Source organism: Bombina bombina, chromosome 1 (genome assembly GCF_027579735.1).
Source record: "Bombina bombina isolate aBomBom1 chromosome 1, aBomBom1.pri, whole genome shotgun sequence".
Taxonomy (NCBI): Eukaryota; Metazoa; Chordata; class Amphibia; order Anura; family Bombinatoridae; genus Bombina; species Bombina bombina.
In genome coordinates, this window is record NC_069499.1 from 1327128060 (window position 1) to 1327151255 (window position 23196).

The window sequence follows — 23196 nt, forward strand, 5'->3', positions numbered from 1 at the left end:
GTCCATTAATGATTACTTTAGTAACACCAGTGAGTAACTACTTCCTAAAATCTGTTGCCTGTCAAATGCCTAATGTGATGAATGTTAAAGGGACAGTAAAGTTCATGATTTAACCCCTTAAGAACCAGCGACGTACCCTGTATGTCGTTGGCCTTTTTTTGGGACTTGATTGTTTTATAGCGCGGTCTTGCCACCAGCGTTGAGACTGCTCTATTCCACAAAGCCTGCTGGAGGGAGTGCATTAATAGCGTGTTCTTGCTAGACTTGTGCTATTATGTCCTGAAAAAACCCTTAACAACCAGTGACATACAGGGTACATTGTGGTCATTAAGGGGTTAAATAGAGTTTTCAGTATCCCTTGTTGAGAAATAATTTGCACATATCCTACACTAGTGGGAGCTAGCTGCTGATTGGTGCCAGCACACATTTGTATCTTGTTATTGGCTAACTAGATGTGTTCAGCTAGCTGCCAGTAGTGAAATGCTGCTCCTTCAGCAAAGGATAACAAGAGAATTAAGCAAATATGATAGTAGATGTAAAATGGAAAGTTGTTTAAAATTGTATGTTCTATCCAAATCATGAAAAAAAGGTTTCCTGTCCCTTGCTTGTATGCATTGCAGGTGTTGTGTGATTTCCAGTATAGTGTTCACATTAAACACATTGCTGCAAGCTACACTATTTTTGTTTCCTTATTATCAGTGACTCTTCTCTAGTGTTCTCTGATTTGATGGCACCGTTTTCTTCTTGCTTTGCAGTATATGACCTTTGGCTTTTACCTCTGACCTTGATCCTTTGCTTTCTGACCTTTGTCCTCTACTTGATTACTGATTTATCCACAAACTCCTTACCTTTGTCTTATAGTATATGTTAGTATCTCTAGTAGTATTCATGTCATTATACTGAAAGTATTACAGATGGGAGTGAAGGCTCAGGTAGTGATGATCAGGGTGGTGGTCCATATAACCACAAAAATACAAACAAAAATAAAAATAGGAACAAGAACAAACAAAAGAAAAAAGTCAGTTTTGCTGATGTAGATTCAACAGATGATGAACATTCATCACCTGTAGCTTCAACATCGGGTGAGGAACAATCCGGATCAGATGGTGAATTTACCTCCCAATTATTGAGGGGTGACCCACCGGAATCCATCAACCAAGCAACCTTACCCAGTAATACTACCAATTTTGATGTAGAATGTGGTCAAGCTGTCAGGCCTAAAACACCTGGCAGCGTGACAGATAATACACCATCTATTCTTAAATCCCATGCTGGGGAAGGGGGGTCCAATATGACATCCGATCATGTAGCTACAAATAAACCGCAGGTTTTTCGGCCTGTTCCAAAAAAACCCAAAGGGGGAGGGAAGGATGGGGTCCAGAAACATCGGTATACCCTGAGAGAGACCAAACGCCTAACTTAGGCAGTGTTATAAATTTATTGTCACATTCACTTAATCAAGTTGAAATCAAAGTGTTGAATTATGGCTTGGGTTTTTGCCCTGATAACAGCTTTAATCTATTTAACACCATAGTGGATGTGAATAAATTTATAAGGAAGCTTACCTTACAAAAGCATTTCAATAATCCTGAATCTGCATATCCTAATACAGATATTGAACAAGCAATCAATAGAGCTCCCTCTAGAAGGTCTGCTTTGCCCATGTCTAATATAAATAACTTTCAAGATGTTTGTGATCTAACAACTCTTGAGAGTCTACAAGCAGAATCTGCAATTACAGAAACAGCAACAGAGGTTTTTCCTAAATTTAAACCCCAGTCTAAATTTTACCCTATCCACAGTAGAGGTAAAAACCTGGAACTCTATCACAAGAGAGTGGTGGAGGACCTAACTTCTCTCCATTATTCTAAAAAAACCAGTAAACACAATTTGTCTTTACGCGAAAAAGAAGCACTAGCTGCTCTTAAAAACAATAATTCCCTTGTCATTAGGAACTCTGACAAGGGGGGAAGTGTTGTACTCCTTGATAAGGACACATATGTCCATGAAGCCATGAGACAATTGAGAGATCCTGACACAGATTCCAGAGAGAATTATCACAATTGTTGGATGATGGAAGATTTTTGGACCTCATGGATGACGATACTGTTCAATATCTATATGTTGAGAACCCAGTGGTCCCGATCTTCCATCATTTGCCAAAAGTTCACAAGAGTCTTGAGGAGGTTAAGGGACGTCCGATCGTTTCTGGCATTGGCTCCCTTTTAGAGCCATTGTCAGAATGGTTGGACGCTATCCTGCAACCCATTGTACATTCCTTACACAGTTACATCAGGGATACCACACATATCTTACAGATACTCGATGGTTTTGTCTGGACACCATTGGATAGTTGGCTCACCATCGATGTGGTGTCATTATATTCCACTATCCCCCATGATATGGGCATCATTGCCATTAAACACTTTTTGGAATCTTTTTATTCCATGGATAACCCTGCAGCTGATTTTATCATCAGAGTGACCTCTTTTTTGTTAAAACATAATTATTTTATGTTTGAGGGGGTATTCTATCTGCAGAGACAAGGTACTGCCATGGGGGCAAAATTTGCCCCGTCATATGCTAACATATTTATGGGATGGCTAGAGATCAACTTTGTCTATGCAGATAGAAACCCCTTCATCCATCATATACGATTGTATAAACGTTTAATTGACGATCTGATTATTATTTGGTCCTCTGATGGTAAATCGGCTGAGGAGTTCACAGAATTCCTGAACATAAGTGACAATGGAGTGAAATTCACCCATGAATGGCAAAAATCAGAAATCCATTTCTTGGATGTTAACCTTAGGGGAGACACTGACACTGGCACCATTATATCCAATTTGTATAGAAAACCCATTGCAGGAAATACCCTTTTACATCACAAAAGCGCCCACCCTAAACATGTTTTCAAGGGTATCACAAAAGGACAGCTACTTAGGGCTAAAAGGATCTGCAATAGGGAATCTGACTACAAAAAGGAGAGCCAAGAGATAAAAAATAGGTTGCTTGAAAGAGGGTACAACCAATCTTTGGTTGATAACGCCTTGGATGAAGTAACCAAAATTAAAAGAGGTGATGTCCTTCAGAAAAGCACACTTACAAAGTCTGATCACAAAACCAAAAATTGTACACTCTTCATCACCAAGTATTCAACGGAATTCTACGAGATTTGTAGAATTCTCAAGAAATACTTCCCCATGTTATATGGGGACAAACAACTAAAAACGGTAGTGGAGAGAGGATTCAAATGTGTTTATTCCAGAAATGTCACATTAGGAAACATCCTATCTCCAAGTCAAATAACACAGAATACCAGGCCCACTACTTGGCTCTCTGTAAATGGGACCTATAAGTGTGGAGTCTCAAGATGCAAGGCCTGTGATTTCATCACAGAAGGTAGAAACTTCTACTCTTGTGTTACCAACCACACATATGAAACAAAGGGTTGCATAAAATGCTCAACTAACTATGTAGTTTATGTTATTGAATGTGTTTGTCACAAACTACAGTATGTGGGCATGACATCTTGAGATATCCGTACCAGAGTACGGGAACATTTGGGCTACATTAGGAACGAAAAGACATGTTCAGAATTAGCCAGACATTTTATTGAAATTCATCATGGAGATGTCAGATCTTTCAAGTGGCGAGCAATTGAGGCCATTAGGAGACCACCAAGAGGTGGGGACAAAGATGCTATTTTAGCACGCCAGGAAGCATTCTGGATTTTCAGACTACGCACTCAGGTCCCTAATGGCTTCAACTCGGAATTTGATCTGATCAATCACTGGTGCTGAATATAATTTAGCATTGTCGCTTTTTTCATTTACCGTATAGTTAACTTTTACACTGGTAAACAACATTCAGAATATTTAAGCCATACACATTCTTCGGAGAAATCGAATTCCTAATAATAAAAACCTTTTTTTATAATCGAGATAAATACAACATCATATTATGTTGTTTTAGGTTCAATTTCATGTGTTCATATCTTTACTGTTAGGGCTTTTGGTTATTAGATTTGATTCAATAATAAAAATAATTTATATTGTTTATGCATTGCATTTTGATTGTTCCCGTATTGGTAAATATGAGGGTACCTAGATATTCATATTTGAGAAGTCTTAATTTTGACTGCCTTATGTTTATAACTTTAATGGTTTATCTTTAGTACCCCATTATGTACCACTACATTTGAGGAATTCTCTTCATTAGATTGCATCTCTTGTATCGGTCTTCTAGCATAACCAGGCTCTGTAGTTATATATGCCATAATGTGATCTTGTCTTTCTGAATGAATTTTTGTATGCTCATCAATTGTATTCCTCAATTTTCAGTTTGTTTATTTTTGCTCGCTATTGATTGATTTACTTATACTATTGCACATATTTGTATATATTTAATCCATTTTTGGTAACAAAATCTTTGTTATTTTCTAATATGACATGCAGCTCTAGTTGTAGATTACTAATGTCAAAATTTTCTCTCCCCCCCTCTTCTAATTTATTTGACTCTTATTAATGTATGTATTTCAACTTATGTATTATATTACATTTGTCTACATCTATGTTGACAATTTCCTCCATTTGTTTTCACCCAGACAAGGGTTAAAGGGGAGTGGTATTTCTAACCCCTCTGTAGCCAATGATTGTGTAGAGAGTTACTTTTAAACACCCACTTGTAAATACACAGCAGGTCTTAGATTACGGCACACCGCCGAAACTAGTAGGGCCAGCTGTCTCTCTGTTACCGTGCTGGTATACTTTTGGATTTTATCCTCAATAAAGTCATTTGATTCTTCTACAATTGGAACTCTTGAATCTCTTTCTTTTGCATATGGTGAAGTTGTATTGCAACACTGGACACTGTACTCGTTGCTGTTAGTGATATACTGCAGGATTTGACACACTTTTGTTAGTTTGTATTTCGTATGTTCCAGGAATGATATGATCTTTAGTTTAGGCTCTACATTACAATTCTTTAAAGGGACACTAAACCCAATTTTTTCTTTAATGATTTAGATAGAGCATGCAATTTTAAGCAACTTTCTAATTTACTCCTATTATCAAAATGTCTTCGCTGTCTTGCCATCTTTATGTAGCCACCAATAAGCAAGCGCTATCCAGGGTGCTGAATCTAAAATGGGCTGGCTCCTAAGCTTTACATTCCTGCTTTTTAAATAAAGATGGCAAGACAGCGAAGACATTTTGATAATAGGAGTAAATTAGAAAGTTGCTTACAATTCCATGCTCTATCTGAATCATGAAATAAACAATTTGGGTTTAGTATCCCTTTAATAAGTAAACTGACTTTCCATTGTAGTGCAAGAAAATTACATGTTCTTGTTTATTAGAGTCTGTGGGTATGGATCGGAGTCAAGCTAATATGCATTAGTAATACCCCATTTACCTCTTTTGTATTGTGCAGTGTTTTTTTTTTTTTTATACATTTTTGTAATCAATGAAGTATATCATTTTAATAATTATATGGTTTTTATTTTAATGTTGAACCCATGTAAGGACTTAAACACTTATAATGTCCTGCTTAGGAGCCACAGACCACTGCTGATCTGGAGCATGAAACCAGCTGGTGAGCCAGTTGGCAGCAGCAGTTGCCAACTAGGCCAATCACTGTCTGTGTTCAGCTCGGGACATGCATTGCTTGCAGCATCTGGGTGGGACTTTATCTATGTGTTTAACTATTGTACAGTTTAAAAAATGTTTCTCAACCTGTGATACACTTACCCCTGGGGTTACCTGTGGAGATTAAGGGGTATTCAGTGGTACATTTTTTTTTCCTCAGCTCTATCCTCAAGGACCCCTAACTGGCCAGGTTCTTATTCCCTGCCTGAGCTGGTCAGCTGCTTATTAACTGTTACTGACTCACCTTTACTCTGGTAGGGAGATCCTTAGAATCTGGTCAGTTAGGGACTTATTAGGACTGTAGGTGAGAAGTGCTGATATAAAGCGTCACAGGGAAAGCGCCAGGTAACGTGTATAGCGAACTACTTCTAATCCTCCCCCCTAACTCTACTCCAGTTTCTAATTTTTCCATCACTGTTGGCGGCACCGCTATCTCCCCATCACCCCAAGTCCGCTGCCTTGAAGTCACACTTGACTCAAATCTGTACTTTATTCCCCACATCCAATTGCTCTCTTCATTCTGCCGCAACCACCTACGGAATATTTCCAAAATTTGTCCATTTATGAGTGATGAAACTACTAAACAGCTAATCCACTCCCTAGTAATTTCTCGACTTCACTACTGTAATAACTTACTAACTGCAATACAAAAAATATAGAGAGCCTCATGGTGCAGACCAATATGGTATCCAACGAAAACGAAAGGCAGATCAAATCTACTCACATGTGATGAAGCACTAAATGTGCACCAATAGCAAGCCGGATCCAAAAAGTCATCTGGCAGACTTAACCAGCACAGCAGCAACAACGATCCTCATCTACCAGCGCAGGAATCCAGGGATCCGTCCAACGCTAAAGTGCAGCAAGTTAATGATACAGGCAGGTGCAGGATACGTGTAGGCAATAAATGTAGCAGCAGATGAATGTAAAAAGTTTTATTTATTGATTTAATTTATTTTAATAAAATGTTTTACATTCATTGTATTGTTTTTTGGTGTTATAATCTTTTATAGTACTTACCCCATCTCCCCTTTGTATTGAAGTATTAGTGTCATTTTTTTATTATATATATATATATATATATATATATATATATATATATATATATATATATATATATATATATATATATATATATATACATACATACATACACATACATACATACATACATACATACATACATACATACATACATACATACATACATACATACATATATACATACAGGGAGTGCAGAATTATTAGGCAAATGAGTATTTTGACCACATCATCCTCTTTATGCATGTTGTCTTACTCCAAGCTGTATAGGCTCGAAAGCCTACTACCAATTAAGCATATTAGGTGATGTGCATCTCTGTAATGAGAAGGGGTGTGGTCTAATGACATCAACACCCTATATCAGGTGTGCATAATTATTAGGCAACTTCCTTTCCTTTGGCAAAATGGGTCAAAAGAAGGACTTGACAGGCTCAGAAAAGTCAAAAATAGTGAGATATCTTGCAGAGGGATGCAGCACTCTTAAAATTGCAAAGCTTCTGAAGCGTGATCATCGAACAATCAAGCGTTTCATTCAAAATAGTCAACAGGGTCGCAAGAAGCATGTGGAAAAACCAAGGCGCAAAATAACTGCCCATGAACTGAGAAAAGTCAAGCGTGCAGCTGCCAAGATGCCACTTGCCACCAGTTTGGCCATATTTCAGAGCTGCAACATCACTGGAGTGCCCAAAAGCACAAGGTGTGCAATACTCAGAGACATGGCCAAATAAGTGCAAGGGTAATTTGCTCATGGCTTACAGGATGCGACATCTGAGGCCAATTACACATGCATAGAGAATGTTTTAAAATATATTAGTGTTTTGTTTTGTTAAAAAAAATATATATATCTTCCTGTGCTGAAAAACAAACAACTTTCTGTGGGAATTGTCCCTATAAACAAGTAATCAGTAGCGTTCTGGAATTTAATTGTACATAATATTAATGTCCTGTTAAATTTAAATAGAAACTAATACCACTGTATTTTTTTGGTTTTTTTTTCTTGTACTAACTGGATAATAAGGACAACTGCTTCTATTTTTCTGGTGGAGAAGGTCACTTCTTCTCTGCAAGTGTGACAAGTAAGCTTTGGTTTATTGAGCACAGGAACAAGGATTTATTTTGAAATGCCAGTCAAAGAAAAAAGTTGACTACAATGTTCCTTTAACTATTTTCATGCAAACATATTTAAACTTGCATAATTGCTGCTTGTATTGCTATGCTCCTTTTAATAAAGGATTCCTGATAAGGTTTTAGTGCTATACCCAGTGCCTCAGGTTGAAGACCATCGTTAATGCCGGACTAACCTGCATGGCTATGAAAAGGATTCTAACCAAGAAGTGTTGTAGGCCCTCAGAAACACAGTAGTCAGAAGTCTGGAGACAACCCTTAATGTGCAGTTGTACGAGTCCCTTTACAGAAGCCCTTAAAGTGATGGTGGTAAATTCTAGTGTTTAAAAAATGCTAGGACTTACCAGCACTTGAATTAAAGGTGACCTTCATTCATGAGTTTAAAAAACACTGTGCCGTATGCTAGCACGTCTATTGGCTATGAGGTGGAAATGTCATCTCATTAAAAAATATATAAAAAAGATTTGTGACCGGAACCGCTTAGGTTAGCAGTGAAGCCGCTGCGAAATAAAGGTACCTTCCACACTGTTTGTTTTGTTTGTTTTTTTAAACTCATGAATGAAAGTCGCCTGTCTAGTGCTGGTAAATCTTAGCGTGTTTGAAACTAGGATTTACAATCACTTTTAAGTGGCATTTCAGTGTGTGTGTGTGTGTGTGTATATATGTTGTTATTACAAAAATGTTGTTGTATGTAACTATTTGAAGTATACCTTATTTATAAGAGTGAATTTTTTTTCTTCCCTCTTTTAAAATCAGTTGATTTCCACTACCCAGCTAGGTTACAGATATGTACATGTGCTAGCGGATGCACTGAGGACAGGTACAGGTGTTAGCCATAATGCTGTGGTCAATCACATAGATCATATTTAGTCACTTATTCACTCATCACAAATATTAAAGGGATATGAAACCCAAAAATGTTCTTTCATGATTCAGATAGAGCATGTGATTTTAAACAACTTTCTTATTTACTTCTATTATACATTTTTCTTCGTTCTCTTGGAGTCTTTTGCTGCAAAGCAGGGACATACGCTTAGGAGCATAATATGGCAGCAGTTTTGCAAGAATGTTATCCATTTACAAGAGCACTAGATGGCAGCACTATTTCCTGCCATGTAGGGCTCCAGATGCCTACCTAGGTATCTCTTCAACACAGAATATCATGAGAATGAAGCAAATTTGATAATAGAAGTAAATTAGATTTTTTTATTTAATGATATGCTCTGTCTGAATCACAAAATAATTGTTTTCTCTATGCATGTGTAATTGGCCTCAGATGTCATATCCCTTTTAAACACTAAGCACATTTCATGCGCCTACCTCTTTTTATGAGTGCTGCCATTTTGGAACCTATGTTTTACTGCAGGTATCTGAAGGTGAGTAGCAGCACATGAGCAAACACGTCAGCACTGGTGGAATGTGGTGAAAGATTTCAACATAGCGGCACCCATGACAAGAAGGATGGGGGGGAGTAACTTCAACTACTTATAAATGTATCAAGTGTTTAATGTCCCTATAAGCATGTACACCTTCATAAAACATATTCGCGTGGAATACACACTAGAAGCAGATTCAGACATTGGGGCATATTTATCAAACTCCGTATGGAGCTTGAAGGCTCGCCGGAGACCGAAGTTATGAAGCAGCGGTCTAAAGACCGCTGCTCCATAACCTGTCGGCCTGCTCTGAGGCGGCAGACAAAAATACGAATACGATCGGGTTGATTGACACCCCCTGCTAGCGGCCGATTGGCCGCAAATCTGCAGGGGGCGGTATTGCACCAGCAGTTCACAAGAACTGCTGGTGCAATGATAAATGGCGAGAGCGTACGCTGTTGGCATTTATCGATGTGCAGCGGACATGATCCGCTATATCGGATCATGTCCGCTCACACTATCATAAATAGGCCCCATTATATTTATTGCTAAGAAGTTTCCGTCTTTGTTAGCAACAGTAACACTATGGTAGACCATAATTAAATTTTCTTTCTTTTGAAGGTAACGTGCTATTTTGTTGTACTGACGACAAACTGCCAACAAATAAATAAAAACCTATCCACTTTAAGAGAGAAGGAAGAACAGAATGCATTTTTAATCCACCTCTAGACAAATACTATATGATGAAAGTTGTACATAAAATAAATAGATACATAAATAAAACTGAGGCAGCTTGTAGACAGGAAGTAACTTCATTTCTTTTATGTTACAGTTCTGCTGAAGATGAGCTAGCTGTTAATATTTAACTAGATGTTATAAGTGCAGTTCTGGCAAAATACATAAATAATTTTTTGTTTGAATAAAACATAATTTGTGTAATTACCAATACGAAATCCAAAATCATTACAGCGTTTAGCAGAATATTCTACTGTGTATATGTGTGTGTGTGTATATATATATATGTGTGTGTGTGTGTGTGTGTGTGTATATATGTATGTATGTGTGTATATATATATATGTGTGTGTGTGTGTGTATATATGTATGTATGTGTGTGTATATATATATATATATATATATATATATATATATATATATATATATATATATATATATATATATATATATATATATGTGTGTGTATGTCGGTAAACTAGCACCCTACTACTTCCCTTGGATATATAGCCCAAGGTGATAATATATCCTGAGGTTCAGCTACTATATAAAAAGGACATACAACGCAAAATATTTATTTTATGATTCCGATAGAGCAGGCAATTTTAAACAACTTTCCAATTTATTTTTATTATCTAATTTGCTTCATTCTCTCACCATCCCTTCAAAGTACAGCAAATGACTACTGGGAGCTATCTGCGCCAATAAAGAGGCATATATGTGCAGCCACGAATCAGCAACTAGCTCACAGAAGTGTTTTGCTGCTTCTGAGCCTACCTAGGTATGCGTCTCCACATAGGATACCAAGAGAAAAAAGCAAATTAGATAACAGAAGTAAATTAGAAAGTTGTTTAAAATTGCATGCTCTGTTTGAATCATGAAGGTTTAATTCAGGCTTCACTGTCCCTTACAGATAAATAGATATGTTTATGTATATTATCTTCACAGCAGAAAGATGCTTTTTGTTAACTTGACTGTTGGAATACTACTGGCCAGCCTGGGGGCTATCAACATCTTTCAGTGATAGGTCATTCCAACCAATAAAATGATCTTATCCAAGACCCCTAAAAGGGGCATTAAAGGGACAGTCTACAACAGAATTGTTATTGTTTAAAAAGATAGATAATCTCTTTATTACCCATTCCCCAGTTTTGCATAACCAACAATGTTATATTAATATACTTTTTACCTCTGTTATTACCTTGTATCTAGGAACCTTCTTCCAGCCCCCTGATCACATGACTGTGACTGTTTATTACCTATTGTCTTAAATTTAGCATTGTTTTGTGTTAAATCTTAAATAACCCCCTGTGCCTGAACACTGTGTTATCTATATGGCCCACGTGTACTTTCTGTCTCTTTGTGTTGAAAAGGAATTTGAAAAACATGTGATAAAAGGCAGCCCTCAAGGGCTTAGACATTAGCATATGAGTCTGCCTAGGTTTATTTTAAACTAAGAATACCAAGAGAAAAAAGCAAATTTTATGATAAAAATAAATTGGAAAGTTGATTAAAATTACATGTCCTATCTGAATAATGAAAGTTTCATTTTGACTAGACTGTCCCTGATGATTCTGATAAAGCATAGAATAAAACAAACACCCAATTTACTTTCTGTTATCAAATTTACTTTGTTTCTTTTATAGCATGTGTTAAAGAGCATATCAAGATATACCCCAGAGGCAGAACCTTTTCACTTTTGTTGATTTTGTTCAGGGAATTTTTTTTCTGCAGGTGTTTTGGAAATGAAATTCGGTTGTAAATTAGTCAGTTACACTAAAGCACCATCTTAACTGCAATGTGTTGATTTACTTAAAGGGATAAGAACGTCAAAATTAAATTTGCAAGGATCCGCTATAGCATGTAATTTTAAGACACCTTTAAAATCTTTAATATTTTCAAATGTGCTTTGTTCTCTTAGTATCCATTGTTGAAAATGAATATGCTCATATCCTACACTAGTGGGAGCTAGCTGGTGTTTGGTACCTGCATGCGTTTGTCCCTTGTGATTGACTAACTAGATGCATTCAGCTAGCTGCCTGTAGTGCAAAGCTGTTCCTTCAGCAAAGGATAACAAGATAATTAATCATATTTGATAATAAAAGTAAATTTGAAAGTTGTTTAAAATTCTATGGCCTATCCAAATTATGAATTACATTTTTAAGGTTTCCTGTCCCCTTTTAAAGCGATTTTTAAAAAATTAGCTGCAGAGAAGAAAAAAATACTTTAAAAAAAAAAAAAAATTATTAAAAGGTGCATTGCTCACAAAAAATGTTTTCCATTCAGTAGTCACAGCTTTGCAGACTTGTAAAGGCTAGGGGGCCGGGTTGAAAAAAAATCCCAGAGAGACAGTTATCAATCAATGTGTTGCTGCTTTTCTGCGCTGCTCTTGTTTAAAGGGATATTACTGAACTTTTTTTTTTTTTTTGCATAACATTTTTAAACATTTAAAATTGTATTAAGGGTGCTCACTGGCTAATGATGAGAGCTCCCCAGGTCTGTCTGTATACAGGATGTTCAGATTCATCCGCTGCCTCCTGTGTGTGTATAATTTGCTCCTCCGGAGGTAAGCTGAACATTTTCATATCACTGTGCAACAAAATTACCATTTTACAGTTCTTAAAAGAGCAGTACATATTAAATATAATTACATTGCATCTGAAAGATTGCAGTGTGTAGTGCATTATAAGTACAGTATATATAACAGACCATTCAAGTTCTGCTTTACTTGCTGCTGTTTTTTTTTTTGTGTGTGCGTCACGGTATAGCCAGTTATATAATATGCATGTATAAAAAAATATTTTAACGTTACCCCATCACTTAAAATACAACACATGAGTTACAATTAAATTCAGTAGTCCCAGCAGATGGCGATAGACTCACAAAAATATAGCTTCAGTAATAAAACTCCATCCCACGGCATGGTAAATCATCAGCTGAAATACTGTTAATCCGTATTTCATATTCAGTTAGTGTCTGGGCACTGGATTTTACTTAATATCTAGACACTTGAGTCAAATAATAGGACGTTCTTGCTTTAAAGGGACATAAAAGTGCCAAATGAAAATGCGTTAGAGTATTTTATTATTGCACTATTGCTTGCATGTAACTATGTGTTTAACCCCTGTAAACATACACTTAAAAGGACAGTCTACTCCAGAATTTGTATTGTTTAAAAAGATAGATAATACCCTTATTACACATTCCCCAGTTTTGCATAACCAACACTGTTATATTAATACACTTTTTTATCTCTGTGATTACCTTGTATCTAAGCCTCTGCAGACTGCCCCCTTATCTCAGTTATTTTGACAGACTTGCATTTTAGCCAATCGGTGCTGACTCATAAATAAACTCAACGGGAGTGAGCACAATGTTATCTGTGTGGCACATATGAACTAGCAGTGTCTAACTGTCAAAAACTGAAAAATGCACTGAGATAAGAGGCGGTCTTCAACATCTTAGAAATTGGCATATGAGCCTAACTAGGTTTAGCTTTCCACGAAGAAAGCAAAGCAAATTTGATGATAAAGGCAAACTGTAAAGTTGCTTAAAATTGTATGCTCTGGAACATGAATTAATTCACTCGGAAAGGGATCCAGAGGGGAGATTTGTACTGGCAAAAATTAAAACCCAAGGCCAACTATTCACTCTTTGTAATCTGTATGCACCAAACAAATTAGATTATGAGTTCTGGGATATGCTACAATCTAAAATACTACTTTACTCAGAAGGTTTCGTGGTGATAGGAGGCGATTTCAATATGGCCCCGCAGTCTCCCCTGGATAGACTGCGGCAGGCTAACAAACAAATAAAACAAAAAAGGGATAACCTTGAAACAAAATTATTTAAAACTTTAACTCACAATCTTGCCGTCAAAGACATTTGGAGAATCCAAAATCCAGACGTCCGAGATTATACCTGCCTTTCCCGGGCTCATAAAACTCTATCCAGAATAGACCTCTTTCTAATTGATGACAGATTATGTACATCGAAAACCACGGCAGGAATAACTCCTGTAATCTTATCCGATCATTCTCCTATCTTCCTAGAATTACAACTTAACCGGCATGTAAATCCATCTGTAAGGTTCTCTTTTCCATATTATCTGGTTAATGACCCTAAATTCAAAAAACACCTAGTTGACAGATTTAAGGAATACCTTTCATTTAACTCTGAATATGTAGATCGCCTGGAGATCTTTTGGGGAGCTGCTAAAGCAGTCATAAGGGGGGAAATAACGGCATATGCCGCTATGATTTCGAAAAAAATGAAAAAGAGAGAGAAAGAGGCCACGAATTATGTGATAAATGCATACAACAGCTATTTAGTGCAGAGAACACCCTTTTTTTGGGCTAAATACATAAAAGCCAAGAGCGAAAGAGACGCTGTGGCTTTATTAATCGAAACACAAAGAGAACTGAAGTTTCAGGCCAAGCTCTATCGGTTTGGCAATAAATCTGGCAAGTTATTAGCCAAATTAGTTAAAGGTGACAATAAACCCCCCAGGATTGATAAAAATTTTCCATTCAGGGAAAGCATTGGTTAAAGCAGACGATATTTTGGAAGCATTTACTAAATACTATAGTGAACTCTATTCGGCAAAAACAGAGGACAAGGGCCAGTCTGAACGATTTTGGAGTCAGATCATTTGCCCTACAATTACTACAGAAATAAACTCTGTCTTAAATAGCCCGATATCCAATGAGGAAATTAGCAAAACGATTTCTGAACTATCTATGAACAAAGTAGCAGGCCCTGATGGCATCCCCAACGAGGTTTATAAGATCTTAACTCAAGAGATAACTCCTCATCTATGTAATACGTATAATGATTTTTTCATTACGGGCAAACCCATACCAGCTGACTTTTCCGCTTCTTTCACAACTTTACTTCTTAAAGGAGGCAAGGACCCCAATCACAAGGACTCTTATCGACCCATAGCCCTGTTAAATTCAGACTATAAGATTCTTGCCTCAATCTTGGCACGTAGACTGCAAGGCGGTCTTCCATACATCATTCACAATGACCAAGCAGGGTTTATACATCGACGAAATTCTGCTTCTAAGATTCGGGAAGTTCTGCTGGTGTCTGAATTTTTTCAGACAAGAGAGGAGGGGACAGGGGACAACAAAGATCTTGCAATAGTCGCCATCGATGCGGCTAAGGCATTTGACTCAGTTTATTTCAGTCACCTTTTCACCTCTTTAAATAAATTTGGGTTTAGGGACAATTTCCCTAACTTCATAAAGAATTTATATACATGTCCTCATACCAGACTCATAGTGAATAATTCTTTATCCTCCAATATTATTATTGAGAGGGGAACGCGACAGGGTTGCCCCCTGTCCCCCCTTCTCTTTAATATTGCCATAGAATCACTAGCAATAAGGATCAGACAGAACATTGAGGGCGTTAGAATCGGTGAACATGAAATGAAAGCTGCATTATATGCGGATGATATTCTTCTTTACATCTCAAACACAAAGGTAAATATACCCCAACTGTTCAGCATTATAGATCAATTTGGCTCATTCTCTGGGTATGTAGTTAATGCTTCTAAATCCGAACTATTTTGGTTAAGAAAGACCACTGACTCAATTAAAGATAGCCCACTCAGAAAGGTCTCCGAATCGTTCAAATACCTTGGAATTAATATTCCAGTAAAATTCAACGATCTTTATAAACTCAATATAACACCTATTTTGACAATGATCTGTGATAGATTAAAAACCTGGCAGAGCCTACCCATTTCACTCTCTTGGAGAATAGCCCTCTACAAAATGGTTCTCCTCCCGAAACTTCTATACGTTTTACAAAACACCCCATTAATTATTTATGGAAAGGATATCTGGTTGCTCAATAAAGCAGTTAGAAACTTTCTCTGGCAAGGGAAGAAGTCGAGAATCTCTATAACAAAATTAACTTTGGCCAAAGAACATGGGGGCCTAGCTTTGCCAGACATTAGGCACTACAATCTAGCCTTCCTCGCACAAACTGTTACAGATTGGATTCATTCCAAAAACTATGTCACAAACATATCGCTCGAGGTCAACATCTGCCACCCACTTCTCCCAATTGGCCTGGCTCATTGCGAACCCAAATCTTTACCCCCTGAGATAAAGAAGCTTAAAAGCATCTTGAATCCCATCAAAGCCTGGTGGAAAATAGGGGCCGCCTTAAGAATTTGACTGTAGTGTCTCCCAGTACCTCCCAATAAAAGGGAATCCCAAGTTTCAACCTGGCTTGGAAATGACTACGTTTGACAGATGGTCCCAAAAAGGACTTGGAAAAGTCCGGCAATTTTTTGAAAAAGACACAAATGTTATAAAAACATTTGAACATCTGAAAAACGAATTTAATATATCACATAAGGAGTTTTTTGCATATTTACAGTTCAGACATTTTTGTTCAGGGATAGCTAGGAATAGTGGTCTGTCCTGGAACTTAGGTAAATTGGAAAACTGGCTAACTCTGATTAAAGCGGGATGTATGTCTATAACCCCTTGCTATGCACTCTTCAATTTCAACAAAGGAATTCCAACATTAGAACAACTAGCGTTGGCTTGGTCCAGGCTCATTCCTTTGGAACCCATAGATTCGCATAGCGTGCAGAAGTCAATAGCAAGGGTATCCCGGGCCACTCTTTCCGCTACATGGAGGGAAGCACATCTAAAAATTTTACACAGAACATATTTTACTCCAGCTCTAGGCTACAAAATACATAACTCAGATTTTAGCGAATGCCCCAAGTGTTCCCTCTCTGCAGCAGATATGTTGCACATGTTTTGGAATTGCCCGAAAGTACGTCAATTCTGGTATAAACTAGAATATTGGATTAACAAGAACCTGGTAATTTCCCCTCTGGTCCTTTCCTTGCCACAGATCATATTTTGCGTTCAACCGGGGAAAAGGCAACAACCTCAGGAAAAATTAATTACCCTCCAATTTTAGCTTCTAGATATTTGATTCTTAAGCATTGGAAGGATTCAGGGTCCCCTTCAATCTCAGAGGTGAGAAATTGTTTAAAGAAACAATGTATGATTGAGCAAAGAGATACTAATATCGACAATGAAGATGACATAAAAAAATTTTTTATGAAGTGGTCAGCCTTTATTAAAGGATTTCCGACCAATGAAATAGAAACGATAATCTTTCCGTTTAGGAACTCAGAGCTGATATTGCTCAATCTTTGGTAAAGAGACCCTCCTTGAACTAATCAGTCTAACTCAAGGTCATCTGACTAATGCAATAAAAACGGATAATTTTTACCATCCAGGATTTCAGAATTGGGGTCGTGGCGGGGGGGGGGGGCATGGTTGGGAGGAGGGGGGGAAATTCCTTTCCCCCAATCCCTGTCTTTATCTTTTTCCTTCCCCTTTTTTTTTTTTCTTTTTTTTTTTTCCTTGTTGAATGTAATTTATGTATTTTAAGAGAGAGGAGGATGAGGGGGTAGGTTAGGGAGGGAGAGATTCAGTACTCGAACAAATGAGAATTTAATTTAATAAAAGGTGGGAAAGAAAAAAAAAGAAAAAAAAAAACCAGAAAAATGAGCTATATAATCATATGTCATTTGTTTATCTTATGTATGTCTACTCAAACTAATATGTTAATTGGATGTTTTTCTTATTCTGTGACATAACAGCCAAAACTGATTTATTTGTTGGATGTAACTGTTCTGCCTTTCATGTAATTTTTTTTCTCGGAAATGTAACTCATTTGTTTTATTTTCCATGTAATATTCAATGTATAAAATTCTAATAAATAGAAATTTAAAAAAAAAAAAATTGTATGCTCTATCTGAATCATTATTTTTGCCTAGACTATCCCTTTATATTAGCAACGTTGCCAGGAACTTACTGGATAATAGTAATCACAGTTTGTTTGTTTTTTACAGAATTTGTAAAGTTACATTTCTGTCCAACCAAGTAATATCCTAAAATTAATCTTAAAACCATTTGAAAATTCTAGAATTATTTTAAAAAGTACATTAAAGGGACAGTTTACCCAAAACCTTTCTCTCCTTTAATTTGTTCCCAATGATCTATTTTACCTGCTGGAGTGTTTCTTAAATTGTTTACTAATAACTCAGCCTTTATATTGGCATTTGAAATAGATGATTTAGCCTGTAGTATCCCTACCTAAACTGAAAGTTTCTATACCTAGGTATAGGCTCTTTATAAACTATGTAAACGCAGCCAGCAGAAGAAATTACACTCACAGCGGGAGGTGAAAGAGATAAAGCTCTAAAATTATCATTTTCAATTGTTTTTTTCAAAGTATTGTACAGAGACAGAGATAAGAAAGGGAAACATTTGAGTGATAAGATTACAAGATCTGATCTGTCAGCAAGCCTAACCTATTTTGATGGGCTTTGGTTTCAAAGAGCAAATACAGCTATTTATTTTACAAAAATAAGAATAAATGAGCAAGTTATCATACATTTTATATGCTGCAGCTGGTATAACAAGTCATGGAGAACACATTCATGGAAAAACTATTTTACAGTGAACTGTTCCTTTAATAAGCTAAAGGCCAATTTTTTTATGTCCAATATGAGGGAAGAGGATGAGCAATTTTTAAATTCTTTTTTTTTTTTTTTTTTTTTTTTTTAATTGTTACAAGTTTAAGCATTCGGAATGTATAATTGTATATACTGTATATATTTTTTGCAATGGCCCTGCAATAATAGATTATCTTCTTTCTGTTGCAGAAATAATGTGTATGCTGTCACAAACGCTTCAAGTGAATGTAAAGTTAGCGGAATGAGTGCCCGGTTTTTAAAAATCCTATTTAAAACAGGGGCACTTTCATTCATCAAACTTTACATTTCACTGGTTTTGTTAAAATACTTACCTTTTCTTTGTGAAAGCCGCTCCAGCGCTTCTCCAGTCCGTCACAAGCCTTTTCATAGGTCAGCAATGACGATTCCGGCATCCTCCAATCACAGCTTCCCCCTGGGGGAATCATTGCCTAAAGCAACGCCGTAAGTGGAGGAAGGCCGGGAACGTAATTTCTGACGTAGGAAGAGGCTTGCGGGGAAGCGCTGGAGCGGCTTTCACGAAGAAAAGGTAAGTATTTTAACAAAACCAGTGAAATGTAAAGTTTTATGAATGAAAGTGCCCCTGTTTTTAATAGGATTATTAAAAACCGGGCACCGGTTCATCAAAATTTACATTCGCTTTCAGATGGACTGTTTGTTGCCAGTGTCCTTTTACACCTCACACAGCTGTGTTGTCTGCAGTTTTTTTTTAGTTGTTCCAGACAGTTTAGCTTTGTTTTGCTTGGACATTGCATGTAGGCAACTTGTTAAATGCAAAAATGGTGTGATATCGATTTGGTGTTAACTTTTTGTCATCAAGGGATCTGGAAATGAGCTGGAAAATATAGTTTTAATCATTTAAAAAAGAAGGATTACAGGGATAGGAAAGTCAAAAATAAACTTGCATGTCATTTTAAGACACTTTTAAATTTACTTCTTTTTTTCAAATGTGCTTCGTTCTTTTAGTATCCCTTGTTAAAAAATGAATATGCACATATCCTACACTAGTGGGAGCTGCTGCTAATAGATATTTTCAGCTTCCTGTCAGTACTGCAATGCTGCCCCTTCAGCAATGGATAACAAGGGAATAAAGAAAATTTGATAATAAAATTAAATTGGAAAGTTGTTTAAAATGTTATGTTCTATCTGAATCATAAAAGAACATTTTGGGGTTTACTATCCCTTTTAATATGATGACATTTTATTGGGAGATACATCAGAGAAATGACACAATAAAATAACTGCTCAAATAGAACAGGGGCTGCTATGTAAGAACAGTAATAAGTTATCCAGTCGTGGGGATCAGAGGAAGCAAAACCACAACTGCTGTGCATTTGGTAGCTGTTTGTGTTTTTGTGTGTTTTTTTAAAAAAAAAATAGTTTTTCCAACCTTGTCCAAATGTTTTTTTTTTTATATTATGGGTTAATTATTGTGAACACTACTACTCCCTTGGCATTTGAATTTTAAGGGACAGTCTAGTATAAATTAAACTTTCATTATTCAGATAGGACTTTTGATTTTAATCAACTTTCCAATTTACTTTTATAATCAAATTTGCTTTTTTCTCTTGGTATTCTTAGTTTAAACTAAACCTAGGTAGGCTCATATGCTAATTTCTAAGCCTTTGAGGGCTGCCTCTTATCACATGTTTTTTAAATCTCTTTTCAACACAAAGACAGAAAGTACACGTGGGCCATATAGATAACACTGTGTTCAGGCACAGAAAGTTATTTAAGATTTAGCACAATACAATGCTAACTGTAAGACAATAGATAATAAACAGTCACAGTAATGTGATCAGGGGGCTGAAAGAAGGTCCCTAGATACAGAGGTAAAAATTATATTAATATAACAGTGTTGGTTATGCAAAACTGGGGAATGGGTAATAAAGGGATTATCTATCTTTTAAAACAATAACAATTCTATGGTAGACTGTCCCTTTCAAGAGACATTAAACACTTTGTAAATATATGACATTTCTGTTGTGTTTCTGTAGAATAACATATCAACCAAGTCTTAACATTTGTAAAACAAATTAACATCTGTTTTACTACAATTGTTTTTCAATAGCCAAACTCCATTTGCCTTATTAGAAGGAGCCAATCTGGTCTTTAGTCTGCAGACAACAAGGCTAGCCACAGTCATACAGTTAATATAAACTGCTTTGTTTTACAGTTGTTTTCAGTTAATGCCAATTAGGGGGGATATGTAGTAGGGTTAGCCTTGAGAAGTGAGCAGGATGCTTTTCATGTTCTGAGAAGTAGAAATTGCTCAATTTAGACAGATAAATTACATGAAAGGGTCAATATAAATAATTATTATATTGTAAAGTTGTTTTATTTTATATTTTTTATTTAATTTACAAGTCAAATAATTCTAAAATTAACAATGTAAGTACGAAGGAGTTCACATTAGACGATAAGTACAAGCCTTGTACATTGAATACAAATAAATAACTGTATTGATTAGGCCAAAAAGCTGATCTCCATTGTCATAAAGTGCAAGATAAAAAAATGGGGGGGGGGGGATTCCCAGGGATCAGTTCAGAACTAAGGCTGGGATTGGATTCTAGTGATTGATATTGGCAACTTTTCATCTATTGCATCCCAAGGTTCCCATATGTATTAGAATAATTCGAACTGCAGCGTAGATCTATAGGCTTGCTCTTCTATAGTCCTTAGGTATTTTAACAAATCTATTATACCTTTCCAGTGGGAGTAGCTGGCTTTTTCCTATTCCTTGCAATGGCTATTTTCTTAGCCACTAATATGTATATCAGGAGGCACCATTTGGCTTTAGGGGTTTCTTAAAGGGATAGTCAAGTCCAAAAAAAACTTTCATGATTTAACAAGGGCATGTCATTTTAAACAACTTTCCAATTTACTTTTATCATCAAATTTGCTTTGTTCTCTTGGTATTCTTAGTTGAAAGCTAAACCTAGGAGGTTCATATGCTAATTTCTTAGACCTTGAAGGCCGCCTCTAAACTGAAAGCATTTTGACAGTTTTTCACCACTAGAGGGCGTAAGTTCATGAAGAACATATAGATAACATTGAGCTCACGCACGGGAGCACTGATTGGCTAAAATGCAAGTCTATCAAAAAAAATTAAATAAAGGGGCAGTTTGCAGAGGCTTAGATACAAGGTAATCACAGAGGTAAAAAGTGTATTATTGTAACTGTGTTGGTTATGCAAAACTGGTGAATGGCTTATAAATGGATTACCTACCTTTTTAAACAACAAAAATTCTGGTGTTGACTTTCCCTTTAAGTTTGAGATAAAGGAGGGGCCACCATACGGGGCAGAGTTCCTACTAGGTCAAGAAGCAATCAGAGATTGTTTACTTTGGTCCACAGTGTTTGAATAACAGGACATCCCCACCAAATTTGGTAGCCGGTATCACCTACCTGATTACATCCTCTCCAGCAGAAGTGGGGAAGAAGCTGGGAATATTTTATGGAGTTTGAGAGGAACCAAATGGTTAATTTATAGAATAATTTGTATAGTGTTATACAGTGTATAGGGCTGGGCGATATGGGAGGGGAATTGCGATTTTCTTATAAATTACTATGACACCTTAATTTTGCACACGTGACGGGTTTCTCCCTCTGAGCAGTCAGCGTTCCTGGGATGGTACAGGGGAGGAGGGGTGGGGCATAGACTGGAAAGGTCCCTGGGAGGCAGCTGAAAGGCTAAAACGCTATTAAAGTACTGCTTTATTATGCACTGTGTTTTAATTTGAAATAGTATATTCTAAGCTGCCTCCCAGGGACCTGAGTGCATTTTAAACATTAGAACAAGTTAATATTTTCCCTCAGATGTGAAGACGTGGGGCTCACAGGAACTGTAGCGACAGAACAGGAAGTATCATGATCCCACAGTACCGCCTGTAATGAAAAAGCTGGTGTCGTGTCAGTGCTAAATTCCGATGGGCCACACTCATGCTACAGTAACACCAGTCCACCAATCACCTGCTAGAGACACCTCCTTCCCAGTCTATGTCCCGCCCCTCCTCCCCAGGACCATCCCAGGAATGCTGACTGCTCAGAGGGAGAGACCTGTCACGTGTGCGCTCAGGATCTTCTCTTCAGTAGCCGCTAAGCCTGTTCACATGGGGCGAGTGACGTCACTTCTGGGCGGGGCTAAAACTCGTGTACTCTTGCGGTTCAAAACAGCAATGTGTATATGTGTGTATATGTATGTATATGTATGTGTGTGTATATGTGTATATATATATATATATATATATATATATATATATATATATATATATATATATATATATATATATATATATATATACAAATAAAAGCCAAAACACTACATATGTTGTATAGATTCTTATTTGCCGAAAATTTACATATTTCACTATTTAATAAATTCACATAAGTTCATGTCATGACACAGGTATTGTGAATGATATACATTTCTATATACAATATTTATATGTCAGTTTTATGTGTTGTTCTATTTTGCACAATGATATTATTTGTCAATATCCATAACCGGAAGTGAGTTCACTTCCTGTTCAGTGGAACGCATAGCGTTCGTTCCAATTGCGAGCACAGCGTGATTTAATTATCTGTTCACAGTAAGTTTGGATTAATTTATTTTGAAACACTGTACACACTATTTAAGATTGCAGTTTGGCACATTTCTTTATTCTGATGAAGGGGATAATGTAATCCCTAAAACGTCAATACATTTTCTCTTGTAAGGTGTATCCA

General features: G+C 36.6%; 1 protein-coding gene across 1 annotated transcript in view; it reads left to right on the forward strand.

Moving 5' to 3' along the window:
• Positions 1-2555: 2555 nt before the first annotated feature.
• LONP2 (lon peptidase 2, peroxisomal) overlaps positions 2556-23196 on the forward strand; it is a 530106-nt gene continuing 509465 nt past the window's right edge. Inside the window, exons 1-2 of the mRNA XM_053719407.1 lie at positions 2556-3405; positions 14460-15468. Coding sequence (XP_053575382.1) covers positions 2556-3405; positions 14460-15468 — 1859 coding nt within the window. The remainder of the gene's footprint in view (positions 3406-14459; positions 15469-23196) is intronic.